At 39.7% G+C, this 17,692-nt stretch overlaps 1 protein-coding gene across 4 annotated transcripts in view; it reads left to right on the top strand.

Moving 5' to 3' along the window:
* Nucleotides 1–346: 346 nt before the first annotated feature.
* Nucleotides 347–17,692, top strand: part of RAF1 (Raf-1 proto-oncogene, serine/threonine kinase) — a 78,929-nt gene continuing 61,583 nt past the window's right edge. For all 4 annotated transcript variants that reach the window (XM_082768425.1, XM_082768424.1, XM_082768421.1 and 1 more), the window contains exons 1-2: nucleotides 347–539; nucleotides 16,549–16,668. In XM_082768425.1, the coding sequence (XP_082624551.1) occupies nucleotides 16,644–16,668 (25 nt within the window). In that variant the 5' untranslated portion in view covers nucleotides 347–539; nucleotides 16,549–16,643. The remainder of the gene's footprint in view (nucleotides 540–16,548; nucleotides 16,669–17,692) is intronic.

The raw sequence follows: 17,692 nt of genomic DNA, 5'->3' as shown, positions 1-17,692 counted from the left end.
GATCATGGCTGCAATTCCTGGCTTGCAGGGATTTGGGATCCAGTTACATTTGCTGGCGTCAAGCAGACTCTACAGACCACTGTGAAAAATTGAATCTAAAAATAAAAGAGTTAAAAAGTATGAAACCAAAGAGAGAGGGATATTAAAATTCCAGGAAAATCTTAGAAAAGTTTGGAAGAGACACATAAGCTGCCTCAGGGGAAAACACTAACATATTGGGGGCAGTTTAAATTAAGCCTATGGGTTTGCCTTTTTTAGCTCTGTCACCCATGTGACACTCAAGAGTTCAGTGTGTGGGTCCAGGTATTTCTGCTAACACAAAGAACGCGTTACAGCCTTTGGGAGAGGCAGATCGTTCTGTCTCAGCTTATTCTCTTTGCTCTGCTGAGAACTGTTAACCCCAGGTACACTTTGTTTTTGTTTACCAAAATCCTCCCAGATGGGATCCCTTCTCGGTCTTCGGATTTCTCCTTCGGATGAAAACCACTCCTGATGGTGCCAGCAGGCGAGCTGGGCGTGGGAAGCATTTTCAGGCTCTGGTGAGTCTCGGGGGGGATGAGTGGGGGAATATTATTTTCACAGTTTTTGCAGAGCTTTTAAATTCTTTTTTTTTTTTTTTTTTTTTTTTTTTTTTTTTTTTTTGGTACAGTGACATACAAAAGATTTGTTAATCTGTGAAATGTCCAGGCTAAATGATCGAGATTAAATACCCGCAGGATTAAATACTGCTTCACAAGGTTGCAATAATGAGTCAGATAGGAAGAAATGAGTGCTATTTCTAAGAGGCATTTTATGAATCTATCATGAAAAACTTGGTGGGAGTTTGCTTGTGTTCTGAGGAAAGATGCAATTATCTATGAAATTATCTTTTCCTGTTTAACATTAAACCAGCACAAGAATTAGATTTTATTAAGTAAAAAATTGCATTTTAAGGACAACTTTTAAGGGCAACTGTCCTTTTCTCACTAGCACAGTTCCATTTTAGGATTTCCAGACTGCCTGTTTTTGAATTGTTTGCAAAAATTCTTTCTAGATATAATCAAGATCTATTTGCAAGAGACTTTATTTTTGCCTCCTTTTTGATGCTTTGAAATTAAAACCACGATGACTGTGAAGCAGAGGTTTAAAAGTAGATGTGTGTTTGCATAACAATGTATTATATACACACAATCCTAGAGCTCCATGGCTACCCGTAATTGCAGTGATAATTTATCTGCAGTAGCTCCTTGGAAGTTTGCATGTAGGTCAGAAGTTTCCAAATGATGACTGAGATTATATGTATTATGGATTGCACTCTCAAAATATGCCACGGTTTAGTCATGGGACTCATTAGCATTCACGAGAGCTGTGAAGTTTTGCTCCTGCACAGCAAACCGAAAGTCCAGCCCTGTGTACCTCTACCAGCCCCGTTCCAGGTTGCTGGGATGTTACAATGCCTCCTCTTAGCTCTTAACTCAATTTCTCAATGCATTGCTGCAATGGGTTCTATTGCAGGGGATGGGGCAATAGGACCGAATACCTTACTTCCTCGGCCATGTAACGTTATGCAATTTTGGGATGGCCTTGGTTCTTGATCTGTCTTAAGTTTGGTAGCTCACACTGTGCTTTCTAAAGAAACCTCGAAGTGACCTCCTGCCAGAATTAAGTGGGAGTTTAAAACTGCACAGGCATTTCTATTGGGGGTCCTTCTAACATGCGGAGACAGAACCTCTGTTGTCCCAACTGCGTGACCCAAAAGTACCCAACGTGCAGCGTTTCATGAGTTATGTTTTTTCATAGTGTAGTTAAAATGAAATGCTACAGTAACATATAATAATTTAAAAGGCACAATCCAAGTATCTTAAAAACTGTACTGCTGATTTATATTTCTTCATTTCTCTCATTACCTTCATAGTACAAATTTGGAGCTATGTATTTTACTTTGCATGAGAGGAAAAGCTAGTGGAACCAGCAGGCAGGCATTTGAGCTCTTTCACATCATCTCAGGCTGTGTGTGTTCTAAACAAAGACACCTAAAAAATAAGGATTCAAAATACCTGTTACTTAGGTATACGAATGTGACAGATTCCTTTATAGTTCTGCAGCACATCAGGTTTTCAGCTTAATAGCTGATTAAATTTGCCGTACAGTGAGAGGTTCTGAGAGTACAAAGGAATTAAATACACTGCTCTGTTACGCTATGGAAGTCACCGGGTCAGTGAGCCTGACTTAGTGTGACTCAAGGCAGAGCTGCTGTGGGAACTCTCCCCATTAGGAAATAGCCTGAAGGCTAAGCAAGGATCAGAAGCCCAGTGAGCCAGGCACTGTACACACGCACCTACAAGAGGGTTCACTCCTTGCTCTCAGTCCTGCTGGGCTTCTGTAATATCCCATCAAATTGTTGTTTCAGCTATAGAACAAATCCTTGGAAGCCCCTGTTTAATAAAAATGATTGCGTAGGTTACATTTCTCATGAGAACAAAAAGCTGTCAAACTCACCTCCCAGAGATATAGATTTTTAATTTTTTTCCTAGATAGTCTGAGGTTTAATACATTTCACCCATGTATATGGAATTCATTTTAAGGGTGTAACAGCCATTTGTATGTTATGATAGAAAAAAGTGACAAGTGTTTTGATGACTGTCCAGAAAGGGACAATTTCTGACAGCAGGTCAGAAGCCCCAGAGAAAGCAATAGCATCCCCTCTGTTAAGTTTGTATCAGCCGGGACATTAAGGTCTGAAGTTTCTGCCTGACTCCTAAGTTCTTCAGCTGCCGGAGAAGTCTAGCTTCTCTTAACTCCCTCAGTCTTGTGCTGGGTGTCGAGGTTCTTGTGAAATCCTTCCTCTTGCAGCTTCGTAAAAATAAGCGATTACATGCCTAGTATGCAACCCTACCCTACCTTTTCTTGTAACTGAAACAGAGGTCAAGACAAAAGGTAAGGCACGTGAAATACCAATTATTTTCCAAAACAGAGAACTGAGGCAGAGACTGCGTAAGTTGTTCAAGGACACACAGTTGCCTCTCTCGGTGAAGGAACCTAGCCAGACTCACTGAAGCTCCCAGGAAGCTACGACCACCACAGAGGAAGAGACGAGCAGGCTTCTGTACCAGACAGATCCAGTTTAACGGTAGGACAGAGCGCTGCCAAAACAGGCTGACTTTCGGGAGCAGTAGAACAGGTAGAAGTTTGAAGGGAAGCCAAGATAAGGCAAACCAGAATCATGGAAACCTGAAAGCTGCTTAGCACAGTCCCAGATCTGTTCAGGTGCAGTGAGGAAAGCATGTGTTAGAAGGAAGGAGGGGACTTTCTTCTTATTGTCCCTCTGATAGACTTTCTAAGTAAAGAGTAAACACATTGAAAGTCACATCCAGAGTCTGAGCGTTGTGTTCTCTCATTGCCACGTCTGAACAGTGCAACCTGTGATCATGGGGCATGCCCTGGGCAATGTGCAGGAATTTCTTGAGGTTTCACACCGGTGTTTTATGTTTCAGGGCTTCAGTGTTTAAGCCCCACTGTGAGGAAGGACACCAGGCACAATGCTGGCCCCTCGCAGTCATGTAGGAGCTGTTGCTGGTTATTAATTGTTTGCTGGGGATTGCAAATGACCAAGTGACTCAGCCTCTAAATGAATCTGGTGGATGACCAGCAAGGGGAATTTTATCAGTCTAAAAGATGTCAGTAGACACATCTTTAACCAAATGAATCCATTCATCAAATTTGAAGCTCTTGCTTGAAAGACTGGGTACACTACAACTTCAAAGAAATAGTAGAAATAGTTGAAAAATCCTTAAAAGAGTAAAGTTTACTTTTTTTTTCCTTCCTGAGAAGTTCATCAACTGTTGCTCTTCTATCCACATGGACACCCACACCCACAAAATCACCTTAGGGCAGAGAGCCAGCAGGAAAATTTACAGCCCAAACAATCTGTTGGCAAACTACCAAGCAACAGAAATCAGAATTTTGTCCTTGGAAACATCAAGCAGGCATGGCTATCTACACCACTCAGATGTGCAGTGTATGTTATGTGTCATGTTCTCAGATAGCTTTAAAATCTAGCATACTACCCTTATATGTTCAAGTAACTCTATCTGTTATTCTATGCCTTTGCTTTTGGTAGTATGCGGCCATAGCATTTCACAGAAGTCAGCTAGGTTTTTGTTAACTACGTTGCCTAATATCCCCCAGGTGTCTCTGCATGCATTTTCACTAGGGTCAGCAGCCGGTGCTAGCCACTGGCACTGAGAACAACTGAACTCTGGGGACAGCCTGGAGTATGCTACCGAAATTCTTTGGCTATTGGCTGGCCATCCAAACATTAGCAATTCAAGACCTGCAATGTTGAGCAGGGTTTAGTGACATCTACACTAATGCTGCCCCTTTTCCTGTAGCTATATTTAAGGCCCACATAACCAGGGTAAAGGAATTAGGACTAGCTCTCCCAAGATCCAGCTCACAAAACAGTTTCATGAGTTTCTGGGGTTGCTAACTAAGGTAGCGGCAGAGTTCACTTTGTTTGGTGTCCATTATTTCCTGTCTTGTTTTAAAGAGTGATTGCTGGAGCAAGTAGGATGTGTTGCATCTGAATATCAGTGAGGCAGGAATGCTGCCAGAACAACCAAGGAGCCAAACTTTTAGGCAGTTTTCCATATCTACAATAAAACTCAAGTCTCTAGCAAAGTTATCTAAGGAATCCAGGCTTAGAACAATAAATGAAAAAGGAATGACACAGATACGGCTCTGCCACGAGGGGAAAAAAAAAAAAAAAAAAAAAAAAAAAACATTTAATGACTTTGGACAAAGTTTCCTACACAGTTATATCACTGCACTGCTCTTATTTCTCATACAAATCTGAGTCAACTTACTGCCAACTTCAGTAGGTAGGTTCAGATTCTCATTCTGAATCTGGGTAATCTAGGCAAATGAAAATGATCCTGAAGAGAGATCAAAAGTTATTGCTCACCCTCACCCATTCAAGTGCTACATGAAATAAATTATGACCCTCTAGCCAATGACCAAACTGCTGTGTATACTTCCATCCAGCATCTCAATTATTTGGTGCCCCAGCTACATTGTAATTTGTAACAGCAGATAAGGATATTTTACTATATTTCTTATTCCAGTGTCACCCCCATAGAGCAAAAACCTCAGATGCTGTAGCTAAGCAGTGCCTGGCTGGCCTGTTATGTTAAAACAGTATGATGCACAATGGCTGGTTGCTGAGTTCTCTCTTTTTTTTCTTTTTTTTTCTTGTTTTCCTTCAGCTCAGGAATGAATATGGTTCCTTTTTCTGTCTTTGGCTGCTGACTTCCAAGAAACTTGTAGAAATGTAATTATTTTTGAGACCTTGGCTCATGTGTTAAACACGTCTGTAATTTGGAGCGAGAGATACACTGAACCATTACATAAGCTTCCTTTCCTTAGGAAAGCAAGCTAATCAAGATTGTTCCATGAAAATCCCCACACCCAAATGACTGGAAGTGCGTTTTTTCACAGAGACCAAAGCCAAACACTAAGCATCAGAAGCCCTTTGCCCAGTGTCCTTTTTCTTGGCAGTGATACACGCTTGTGTTTCAGAATGAAGCACATATTGTTTGTCATCTGCTTCAAGGAAGGAGCTTCTATGTTTTTAATAGTAATGTCACGTTACATTTCCAACAATTCAGCCAAATGGAAACCATCAAAAGATTACCACTAATCAGGCCACAAGAAAAAGAATAGGTATAACCAAATGGAACAGTAAGATTTTTTGCCTGAATGCTAGGTTACTGTACTTCTTCCCTCTATGCTCCTAAGCTATATTCTAGCTCATAGCACTGGCAGACTCCCATACATCTTCAAAATCTGAAGCAAAAAGAATGGGATGGGTATTCTGGGCATTCATACCATGTCAGATTAATATTGTTGGCTATCTACGCTGCGTACCACGATTAAGTCAGTGCTGCCTCAGCTGCAAACTAGTCTGGATCACATCATTGTAGCTGATGTGGTCACTACCTGCTTCAGTTTCGGAGCTTGTATGCTATCTTTGCTGGAGTTCATATGTTCCTATAGCATGGATTGTGCTGTCTGCTGAACCCTCTGTGCTCCTTTCCAGTACCTCTCTGTAGGTGGGGGAACAAGGGAATTTTGCTTGTACTTTCCCCCCCCAAAAGCACAAAGATGCTCAAAGCACAATCTCTCCCAGTGGGCAAGCCAATGGGGGTAGTGGTGCCATCTGTATAAACAAGACCAGCAGCTGTGCTTTGTTGTGTGCACAGCTGGAAGAACGGACCAGCATCTGCAAGAAAATGAGCTATGTTCCCCTTGCAATTCAGCTGATCACTTCACAAAATGCTACTACATTTAAATAGTTTTCCCACAAAAAAAAGTGCTTGGTTTTATATTTTTTCATCATACTGCAACAGAAGTTTAGTTGAATCCCTGTTCATTTTGATACTCAGAATATATTGAATTTGACAATCAATCAAATAGAAGTATATTCAGTTTGATACTCAAATTTAATGCTTGCTCGTGTGGACTCCAGAAGGTATGCAGAAGCCCCTGCTTAAAGAACCCCATGTCTGAGGATCCTTAGCTTGTTCCCTCCTTTGAATATTTTCAACCAGTGACCACTCTTATCTTCAGCTCGAATTTTGGGAGAATCAGCTTATCAGTTATGGACACGAATTGTTAAAACATTCCTCACAGCAGTAAGTGTCAGGGGGGTCAGACAGAAGAAACCTTCTTACTTTGGAGACACCAGAGAAAGAATCCAGAATTCTTACACAAAGCTTTGTTATACTGTGTCTTCTACCTTTATTAACTCACAGGACAAGAAGAAAGCATGTATAGTTCCATAAAGAATGTGGACTTTAATTGAAATGGAAGACCATGTCCCTCTGGTGCTCTGGTATGTGAAATGATTGGTTAGTAAAAAAAAAAAAAAATCAAAGTTTTGGCAAGCCCTGGTTTTGCATGCCCCAAACACCAGGCAGACACCTGCACAAATGTTTGCATACAAATAAAACCCTGTGGACACAGAAGCCTGGAGAAAAAAAAAAAAAATAAAAAAAAAATCTAAAAGCTGAACCACACTATAGAAGCCACAGTTCTTTACTGAACTAGCGATTAACTTAAAGTCATTGTACTAAAGGAAAAAAACACAGAGCAGAAATATTTTTGCTAAATGATGGCAGATTCATACCCTTTGACACAAGTGCTTTACTCACATTTTTAACTAGTTGACTGAATTTTACACGGAGGTATTTTTAGCTGCACCTGTAGTTTGTTTTTGCTTTTTAAAAAAAGTCTACACACATACCTGTAATCTGGTAAACTTTCCCACTGTATCAACACGCTGATCAAACCAGCACCACACACTTAAAGAACCGTCTCGTGGAGGTTCTTGCCCACAGGCAGGGATTGCCTGAAACAGACGATCCTGCTTTATAACATGCATAAGACTTAGAACATCATTTTCTCTTTCTAAAACAGGGGAACCTGCAGGTGGACAATGCAGGACTTAAACTGTTCCTAAGCAGAGGCCACAAACATGTTCACCTTGAAAGCTCTTCCAAGCTCACCGTGGTATTTCAGACACTGTTACAGAACCATAGGCTGCTTTTCCCTCTCCATGAATTGTGCATCATTTATAGGCCAGGTGTGAACTAAAATGCAAAAAAAAAAAAAAAGTGCTTGAACTAACCCCATGCATTTATGGATAGCAAGAAAACATTTTCTTAAGCCGGACTGAAATTAAGCCCAACCACCAGCTTATTTTTATTTCCTTTTACCAGTTATTTTCCTTCTTATTACATACATGGGAATAATTCTAGTATTTTTAGGCAACTAGAATTTAAGCTGTCTACTTATTCATTGGTGCCTAAAAAAGCTAGTTAAAACTGAGTACCTTCTTCAAACTTTTGTATGGAGAATTATTCAACCTTTTTTTGTTAGGAAACATAGTGGATATCAAACAAACCTGGTAGTTACAGGAACTACATGACATGAAACACTTTTGGATATAGAAGCTTGTAACTACAGGCAGCAACAGCAGTGCTCCTACCTAGCATGAAGGGTATCCAAGATTTTCTATTATAAACCTTGAGCCTTTTGTTCCAAAAGCCAAACTTTGAAAACTTAGGGTTAATTATTTTTCTGCAACATTCATTCTGAACTGCCTAGGCTGTGTGCCTGATTTTTGTGTCTACTTTCTTCACTACAGGCTTTTTGCATTGGGCTTATGTGCAGCATGCTCTTTTTAATTTGATTCCGTGTGTATACGCAACGACAGTGGTGAGCGGAGATTTGCTATTGGTACAAAAAGGACTTGTCCAGAAGCAGAACATTGCTACACCATTGCATACACAGAGCTTATCTAATGACTAACTACAAATAAAAGGAAATCATTTACTGGGGGGAGGCTGCGTAGTTCTAGTGCAACATTATCTTGCCCAGTAGACCACATGGGAAGCCTTTTAGGGAAACGTTGCATCTCCTTGAAAGAGAATTGACTTTCTTTCTACCCAAAGCTCATATATATTGAGCAAAGAGCCTGGTTTGTCTTACATTATTCTCAGGATTGTTGTCTGCTTTCCCACGTATACAACAGAACAGAGACAACAATGAAAGAAAGGGCATGGTAACAACAACAAGAGAGAAAGAAACCTCATTTCTCCTACTCCATGCTCTTGCAGAAAGCAGAAGTCCATTAAATTGCTTAACAGCAGAAGATATTTCTTCAACAGAGGAAACAGCTTAAGAAAAGGTTGCAGTAGTTCCACTCATAGAGAAGGTACATAATTACCCTCTAAAAAAGAGGGCAGGCTTCTGCGCACCGACAGACAGGTAGACCACCCATAGCCACTGTCTTAATCTAGACCAAGGAGACAGCTGCTAAGGGCAGTAAGGCTGCTATCTGCTACTAAGGGTGGCAGCAGGAAGAAGAGGCAACAGGAACAGCTGAAGGAACAAAAGGCAGAAAAAAAAAATCAGTGTTTCTCAAACTGGGGAGAAGGAATGTAGAATCAGTATTCTAGTTCAAGACTTTTTTTTTTTTTTTTCTCCTGCTGCTGCACTAACACAACATAGTAATTTGCAATAAATCCTGCTGCTGCTTCCTCCCCACCTTTGTATTTGCATTGACTTGTACAGCTAGACATGTCAATAGCAGAACCTTCTCAAACTGTGACAGTAGAAGATGTGTTATTGTAAAACATTTGCGTAAGTGCAAAGCACCAAATGCAAAATAACAAGAATAACCCTGATTTTGCAAAATGGGGAGGAGAAAGTGGGTCAAGCTAAAGTATACTCATTACAGATCTGCCGAATTGCTAACACCTGAAGCTAATGGGTAGCAGCAGCAACTGCAATTGCTCATTGAGGTTCTCCTTGCCTTATTAAATCAAGTCAATACATGTTCAATGATTGGAATCTCTAGGCTTCAATCTTGTGTTGGAGCTCAGGGGAGGAGACTTGCATGCTGAGGGCTTCACTGTTCTCATAAGAATAAACAGTATAAAAATGGAAGCATGAGCGATCTGCCTTGCCTGGGGATATTATTGAAACCTGGTTACATGTGGATTTATACTTATTTGGTGACGGCAACTCCCCATCTGAAGTCACCTGTAGCAGGTGAGGAATTCCTTGGGTGTATCAGATACTTCATTTAGCTTTGGGCAGATAACAAGAAAAATTACAGGTTAGCTAGCTAGTTCAAAAGAGAAAAAAATGCATTGCAATTAGAGAGTCTATTATAAGCAGGAGACTAATACCTGCCAAGCTGCATTCTGGGATGCTGGGATCTGTTCCCAGTGCCATCAGATGACATGCAGAAGAAGATGCAGTAAGTACAAGGCTTTGATTTTGAAATTATATACATAAATATATATACACATATCTTTTTTTTTTTTTTTTTTTTTTTTTTTTTTAATCTGAGGAAAGATGGTAATCACTGTTTAATCAAGGATAATGTTTTCAAGGTGTAGAAGCAGCTCTGGTCTTCTTCAGATTATATATTAAAGTTGGCTATATACTTATAAATCTTGTGTTGTCATGAGAAAGAGTTTCAAATTGTCTGTGGGGATGGTTTTACTCTCAACAGTACACCATACATTGCCCGCTAAGTACAAAAATATATGGTTGCTGTCTAGAGAGAGCTAAGTGCCTAGTATATAATGTTAGTTAAGAAAAGCTTTTAAACACCAGAACTAATTTTACACGGGGATTGGAGACAGCTCCAATTTTGTGTTTCCACAAAGTATGTAACAGACCCTTGTGACAGCTCGGTGTCCCCTTTGTATGTGCTCAGCTCATACGTTAAATGAGCACTGCTTAGAAATGCTTTATATGCATACATATCTTGAGGCCTATGTGGCAACACTGAATGAAGCAACCAGCACTCAGGAATTTACGCAGTCACTGCAGTTATTTGACAAATGTATCAAGGTGCAGCCCAATTGGCTATATTACCATCCACTATTCAGATTAGCTGTTTCCCATTAAAGCTTCCATCTCTATATTGTGAACGGTAGATGAGGCTTTTGACGTGTATAGGCATGTACAGGACGGGCTTCTTGTAGTGACTTTATTCCCTAGATAACCATTCTTTTTTTCCTGATGTGAATGTAGGAACCCTTACCTCAAAGACTGTAAGACCGCCCACATACTGTGTTAATTCACAATACGCTACTTAATGCACAATGATTGGTTTTAGATTTACAGAAGATTCAATTCTTTAAGAGGCATTAAAATATGCCTAGAATACCAAAAATAATATAACTCCACGCTGTGAAGTTTATGCTATCCTGTTTTGCTTATTAATGACATATCCATTGGCCAGAGTTAAACTGTAAGAACTAGCTTAGTGTAGTGCTGTGAAAAAAACAACCCCAAACCTGCTTCAGTTCCACCCAACCTGCCTACCTCAGTCTCCCTGCCAATTTAATTGCTCACTCCAATCTTGCAAGTGAATGCCTCCTACAAAGTGTTTTCCAGCAACTTCCTGATTTTGGTTTCTTTCACTGGCTTGCATTTGGATTCCTTTACATATTGCCAAAAGCTCCCAGTTCTTTCCTCAAAATCTCAAAACCCCCAAGGTTTGCCTACCTTCCCAATTCTCCATATAAACACAAAGCTGCAAGAATTCCATGATAGTCTGACCTCCATCAGGAATATCCAAGCAATTGATATTGTTTAAAGAGCTGCGAATTTTTAACTTGCATGAATATATGCTACTCCTACTCAAAGTTTATTTGCCAAGGAGGACTTGTGGAAAAATTATTTCTCCAAAGAATTGCACAAATTACTGAATAGGCTAATGAAGAAGAACTGTTACATAAAACCAGAGCAATGTCTTAGAAATTTTAGACTTAGTCTTGTGCAATAGAGCTTTATATAAGTACCCAGATTCAAATTTGGTTATTATACTACTATTCTTAAGCTAAATAGATTCTATGGTATATAATGAACAGTCACATTCCATCAGGATAATGGTAAATGAAAGAGATTACTGATTGAAGTGTTTATTTATGGACACAGATACTAGAGATAAACCATGGAGTAACAGGATCATTGTTCTTTGGTATAGTTTAGTGAAATGAATACTTTGTGGTTGAAGTACTAAGTGTAGCTTTCACACCAGTACTTTTTATCCAGCATTTGTCATGCTTCCTGTTTTCCCCACTCACTGCAACTTTAAATTATTAACTATCGATTTATATGAAAAATATTATTTATGCTATCGCACTATCTCTTTGCTTACGACAAGTGGAACCCTGCCTGTTTATGACAAACTGCACCAAGTCCCACCTTTCTGTATCCTGCATCTCCAAATGTGAATTCATACATACTTCATGGATACAGCTTGTCTTAAAAAGACAGTTTTTGTTTTCCTGGTTTCAATTACACATTAAATTCTGAGATTATAAAAAGATATGATCTCATTGCTTAACTGTCTCCAACGACCAGTGGATTTATTTATTTTTAATTCAACAAGCAAAATGCAGTATTTCATTGCTCTTTTGAACAGTGCAGAAATCTTAATGCAATGTTGCTAGCTCTTACATGCATGTTGTGCTGTTTTTTAGAAAGACCCGATGAGAAACAAAAACATATTGGGTATGTTAACAGAGCTTTGGTGGTCCCTCTTCTATGGTGCAGTAATAAGACATAGAATGTTCAAGTCAGTCTTCCACTAGTGGAGGGGAAAAATCATTGAGGAAACCAGGTGTTTACCATGATGCTTGTCCTGTTTACTTTAATCTTTGTGCAAGCAGTGATCAGAGATTATCCAAGAAAAATGTATTTTTGAAACTTTAGTGCCAGTAAGTAGGCCTGAAGATTGAAATATCCCGTGGCTCCTACATGATAAATGTCGAATCCTTTCAAATGTTGCAGTTGAATTACCTATAAAGGGTATATCAACGCTCCTAGTGAAGCTTGTGTCATGGGATTGGTAGGAGTATCTTAATTTTATTGAACTTCTGGACATGTACCAATATTAACATCTTGAGCATAGATACTAATGAGCCCCTACAGAATATGTATACATTCAAATTGCTTTCAATGGTGATACCCATGGTAACTTCTTACTACTAGTACTTGTTTCTTTACCTATACTAGAACAGGCAGGTATATAACCTGATCACGTCCCCTCTTGCAACGTAGCATATATTGTAAGTACTTGAACAAAACAAGATGTATTAGATATGTTTTGAAATGAGCACAAAGATAATTCAAAACATTCAGATTCTCTTAGGTTCACATAATTTAACTGCTTAGAGTCATGTGGTTTATCATTAGTTGGGCCTTAACATTCTGCTCCAGTGGAATTTGTTGGGTAATATCAAAAGCAACTGAAAAAAAAAGTTAAAAATGAAATACAGCTTCAATCTAGCTATATTGTTCAATACTGGCAAATGTAGTACTTCTTTCAAACAAGCAAAAAAGCAATTATCCAACTAACTTGTAATTGCTTCTAACAGGAAGGAAAAGATGCTTAATCTCTTTCAGAAGTAGTAGAAATTAGTCATATGCAGAACAAAATCTATTCATATGCAAAAATCACTCATCTATAAATTGCAGCTGTTTTCAGATGCAGTGTTAGATTACTTGCTATACCCTGAAAATAACTGCAAACCAGCAGAGAATGCTTATGTATATTTATTTCAAGTTAATTACTTAAGCAAAATGCATCTGTTGGATGACACTGATAAAGCTCATGATTTTTCACATTCTTTGTGTTGCACAGTGATTGTTCAAAATGTATCTCAGTTTAGAAAGAGAGCTCATCAAGAATCTTTCAACAAAATGTTTTTCCTTGGAAAATGACATTCAAAGCCAAAAGCTTTGCATGGAAGTTGAGCTATTTTGGTGAAGCTTTTGTCAGGAAAGGTTTCAGTGTTCCAAGACAAAGCTTCTGGTTTAGATGACAGTCCTTCATTCCAAATTAGCAAATACTGTAGCAAGCAGGCCAGTTGCTTAGAACAAAATAAGCTTTGGGATTTTGCTACTATTAATATGTATTTCTGTAAAGAAAAATATCTCCCTTGGGAGAGACTGGAAGACCTACTGAGAAGCAGTCACCAAAGCTGAGTTTGGGTATCCACCTCAGTTATGGCAGAACTTGAAGACCTAGCATGCAGAGAAGAAAGAATTTATCCCTAACTTTTTATTTCATTTATTGACAAGTTTCAGAAATGGTCCCGTCTTTACTCTCTAAAACTTTTTTGGGGGGAGGTGGGGGCTCTTCCCAAAACACTTCCAACACATCAAGTAATTTCTAATCCAGAGAGAACTGCTTAGCAGGTGGCAAGTAAAGTTGCACTGTTAAGGGACTCAAGCTAGGAAACAGACTGCAGTCACTGTAGCTTAAATGAACCTGAATTCCTCCCTTCAGGTAAAAGACGAAAAAAGTCAAACCTGAAGGAGGCTCTATGTAGAACTTGCAGTTTATTCTGTAAGCAGGTTTATGTAGTTGAATTACTTAAGAGGTTAAGGAGTAGAGAACTAACTTTCTTTAAAGCAGAAGCATCCTACTTGAGCCTTTTTTTGTACAGTACCACAGCAATTTTCCCCCCAAGGGTTTTTAACTATCTTTCCCTCCTAGCACCATCTCCTTTCATACTTAGCAGAAGCTAAAATGCCAGACTCTTCCCTCTCCAGTATGCTTTGTGATAGGAAAACAAATGGATGAATGGAAATGGAAAATGTCTTCAACTATAAATTTAGTGGTGGTATTGCAGAAATAACTTCAAAAAGCCCAGGTTGGATGCCAAAATATCCCGAGGAAGAAAATTTCCACAACAAAACCAAGAAAAGCATATGGAGGGAATGTGTTTTATTTAGATTATCCTGAGCACTCTGAACTTGGCTCTGTAATGTTGCCAGTTGTCCTAAACATATAGAATGCAATTTGCCTTTGGGGTACAGGAACTTTTGAAACTGCCTGGCCATAAAGGCTTCCAGCAGTACCCCACGCTCTGTTCCACCATTCTGTCTAGCTAGATCGGCTAGAGAGGCACCTGATCACCACTTACAGCAGCCTGCTCTCATTTAATCATGGTTTTGATGCCCTTACTTACGTTCCTACTCCATGTGGGTTGCAGTGTGCACCTGCTCTTACCATGAACTTAAGACAGCTTTTAGACTGTAGCTCTCTTCTCAAACCTGAGCAAATAGAGGAAATCTCAACTCTTTCTCAGACCTCCTCTAAGCTGAGAGAGAGTGTGGAGCCCGGCTGGCCTGCTGTTTGCAGGAACAGATGGGGAGAGGGGATGAGTGCTGGCCTGGGCTTCTGGACACTTTCTGTTTCTTTTTCTCCTATGAAGATGGTATTAATGACTGCCCTACCTATTTAACCTAAGCTGGAAAAAATCATACTGTCTCCTGAAAGAGAGAAAGACTGATCCGTCTGCCTTGTGATGCAATGGTCTAGATGTTCTACCTCGGGAGGTGGAAGTAGCAGAGAGTTGGAGGGAATTTCCCCAGAGAGGGCTGAAAATGATACAAGAATTGAGCTGCTGGATTTCCAAAAGACTGGCTGGATCACAGGACAGAATCATCCTACTCATGGTAGAATCATGTGAATTAGAAACATTGCAGTCATAGTTCAAAGGAATTGGTCAGGGACTATAATCTTGGTTTGGCTTGAGGAACAGACTGTCTCCTGGATGAGCCATACCGCTACAGTATGTGGAAGAATTTCCCTTTGCAGGGTTAAATATGGAGTTGTTGATATACAGCTGGCTTCAGGACACCAGAGCTTACTGCTAACAAAATGTTGTATGTTGGCAAAGAATTTAAGATAAGTTGTTGCCACACAACTTTTATTTTGAACTTCCCACTGAAAGTTTGCATACACTTTCCAAAAAGATCCATAATCCATGCTCCTTGCTGTTTTCCAGAGCCCCTGATATGGCGTATCTCAGCAGTGTTTAATTGTCCTTCACATTAGTTAGATGAATCAAAGTAAGTCAGAACCCTATGTCACATGACAGCTTGGAAACAAGGTGGTAATCAGCTTTATTCTCTAGGGAACTTGCTGATTTGTGATGCTATTTGCATTTCGTACCTCCTGACATTTACAAATTTAGATCAATATAGCTGCTATAAAATAATACCAGAGGGACAACTGAGCACCTCTAACTACTGCAGCATGAGCTGAGCATTAATTTTCTTCCTTCTTTCATGGGTCATGGGAAGAACAGGGTTGCTAGCCATAAAACTGCAAAGTTCACGTGTTATAAGGTCATCTCAGTATGCTGATAAGCGACTAACTCCCCTGACTCTGATTCTGTTCTGGACAGCGAGAGCAGACTGTCCGTGCTGCAGGTGTTCTAGTGAAACTCCTCCTAGATAGACATTAGATTTTACAGGTGTGTAAAACAAATGTACAAATATTATGAGTAGTAAGAACGCATAAAAGATCAAACTTAAATTAGAATCAGTTTTTCCTAGTGGGAAAGGATATGCAGTATATGTGGCTTTGGAGAGCACACCCTTCTGTGATAAGATTCTCTACAGATAACTGAAAGTCATTCTCCCTCTTCCCTCCCCCCCACTCCCCCCTTTTTAGTTTAGAGCCATGAAATTATTCCTCTTTCTGCTCTAGTGTGCACTTTAATCCTTCTTCCTGTTCAAAGTGTTAGCTTTTCTTTGGTTTCCAGTTGCTCATCCTTCATTAATACTTTTTTTTTTTTTTTCCCCATAGCTTTCCAGTTAGTAGGTATTTTGGGTATATTGTTTTCAATATTCTGGTTACACCTTGTGCTAGCAGGAATTCTGCCTTACGAATGGGTATGTCCCTCACATAACCAATGCTGATGCCTCACACAATTGAAAGTGTCGAAAGAACAGGGGAAGCGTGACAATTTTCTAACCTTGGAATGTAAACAGACCCTGACTGAACAAAGCATTTTGCAAATATGTTCCAAAATATTGGAACAGAGTCTTCATTACAGTAGTGCCCAGAAGTCTTGTGAAGTTTAGCTTACCCGTGCTTTATCCTTCCTCACTGAGGTATAAAGTTTAATATTAGAACAGAGCATGACTGAAAACTGCGTATTAAAACTGTCTTTAATGTCTCAGAGATGACCTCTCAGATTGCATTTGTGATGTGACCATGAAGGCTTGGAACCTGGTGGCCCTGCCCTGGGCACAGCTGGAGCATACTGAGAAGTCTGATGCCTCTGGAGGTGCAGAAGGGCAGTAAGTATGGGCACTTAACAAAAGTTATTCTTACAGCTGCTTTGGAAATGGCCCTTTTAGAGCCTTCTAGACATAGCCCATGTAACACAGGCATGTGCAAAACTCTCAGGAGTGCTGAGGTTTTTACCTCAGTCACTACTTCAGTGTTGTCAAGTCCAGTGACTTCCTTGCATCATGCAAGTTTGGTGAAGATTGGTATTGATCCTGTGAGGATATGAAAATTCACAGCCCTGTCGTGGGTTGCAGCCTTCCACAAGAACAGGGCTCTTCTGAAAAGCTGCTTTCCTTGCTGTACTGCCAGGCTGCTGCTTCTAGCGGTGGTGAGGCTAGGACTGGAAGCAGAACTAAGTCACTGAAAGCAAGGAGACTGAAATGTGAGTGTGGGAAAGAGCTCTTGAATTTGGGATCAAGTAAACTTGAGAGTGGTGGTAATAATACAATGTGTGCTAGCCTCTTATCTTTTGGGGGAAGCTGAGGGAGTTGAAACAACCAAACAACACCTCTCCCCACCCCTCCCCTCCATGGGACAGATGTAATCTTTAAACAGGACTTTTTTTTTCCTCATGATTTTGAGTCAATGATTTTTTTTTTTTTTTTTTCCTTTAGAAGCTGTAGGTGCCACTAACTACAGATATTCCCTGTTCCTGCCTTGCTACTTGTCTTTTCTTGATGTGTACTCTTGTTAACAAAGTCATTTTGGGATTCTTGAAAATCTCTCTTATGTTTAACGTAGTCTCAGAACCAGTAAATGATTTAACATCTGTTTAAGCACATTTCAATTACTCACCTAAGTGACTTGACTAGTTTCTGGCAGAGCTACAGCTTGAGCCCATCACTGCTTTAAATCCAAGGCCTTTGTAGTTGTCATTCATTATAATCTAAAACTCGCTATATTATGGTGTGTATTTTTATTCTGCATTTTATCTTTTGGACACATTATCTGTGTCTATGAAGAGAACTAAATGGTACAAAGCATCACATTTCAGTACTCAAGTACTCTAGAATAAAAGTAAACTGGAATGAA

Source organism: Aythya marila (genome assembly GCF_965140915.1).
Source record: "Aythya marila genome assembly, chromosome: 10".
Classification (NCBI taxonomy): domain Eukaryota; kingdom Metazoa; phylum Chordata; class Aves; order Anseriformes; family Anatidae; genus Aythya; species Aythya marila.
Note: the sequence above shows the minus strand (reverse complement) of the source record. Positions and strands in the feature narration are given on the sequence as shown.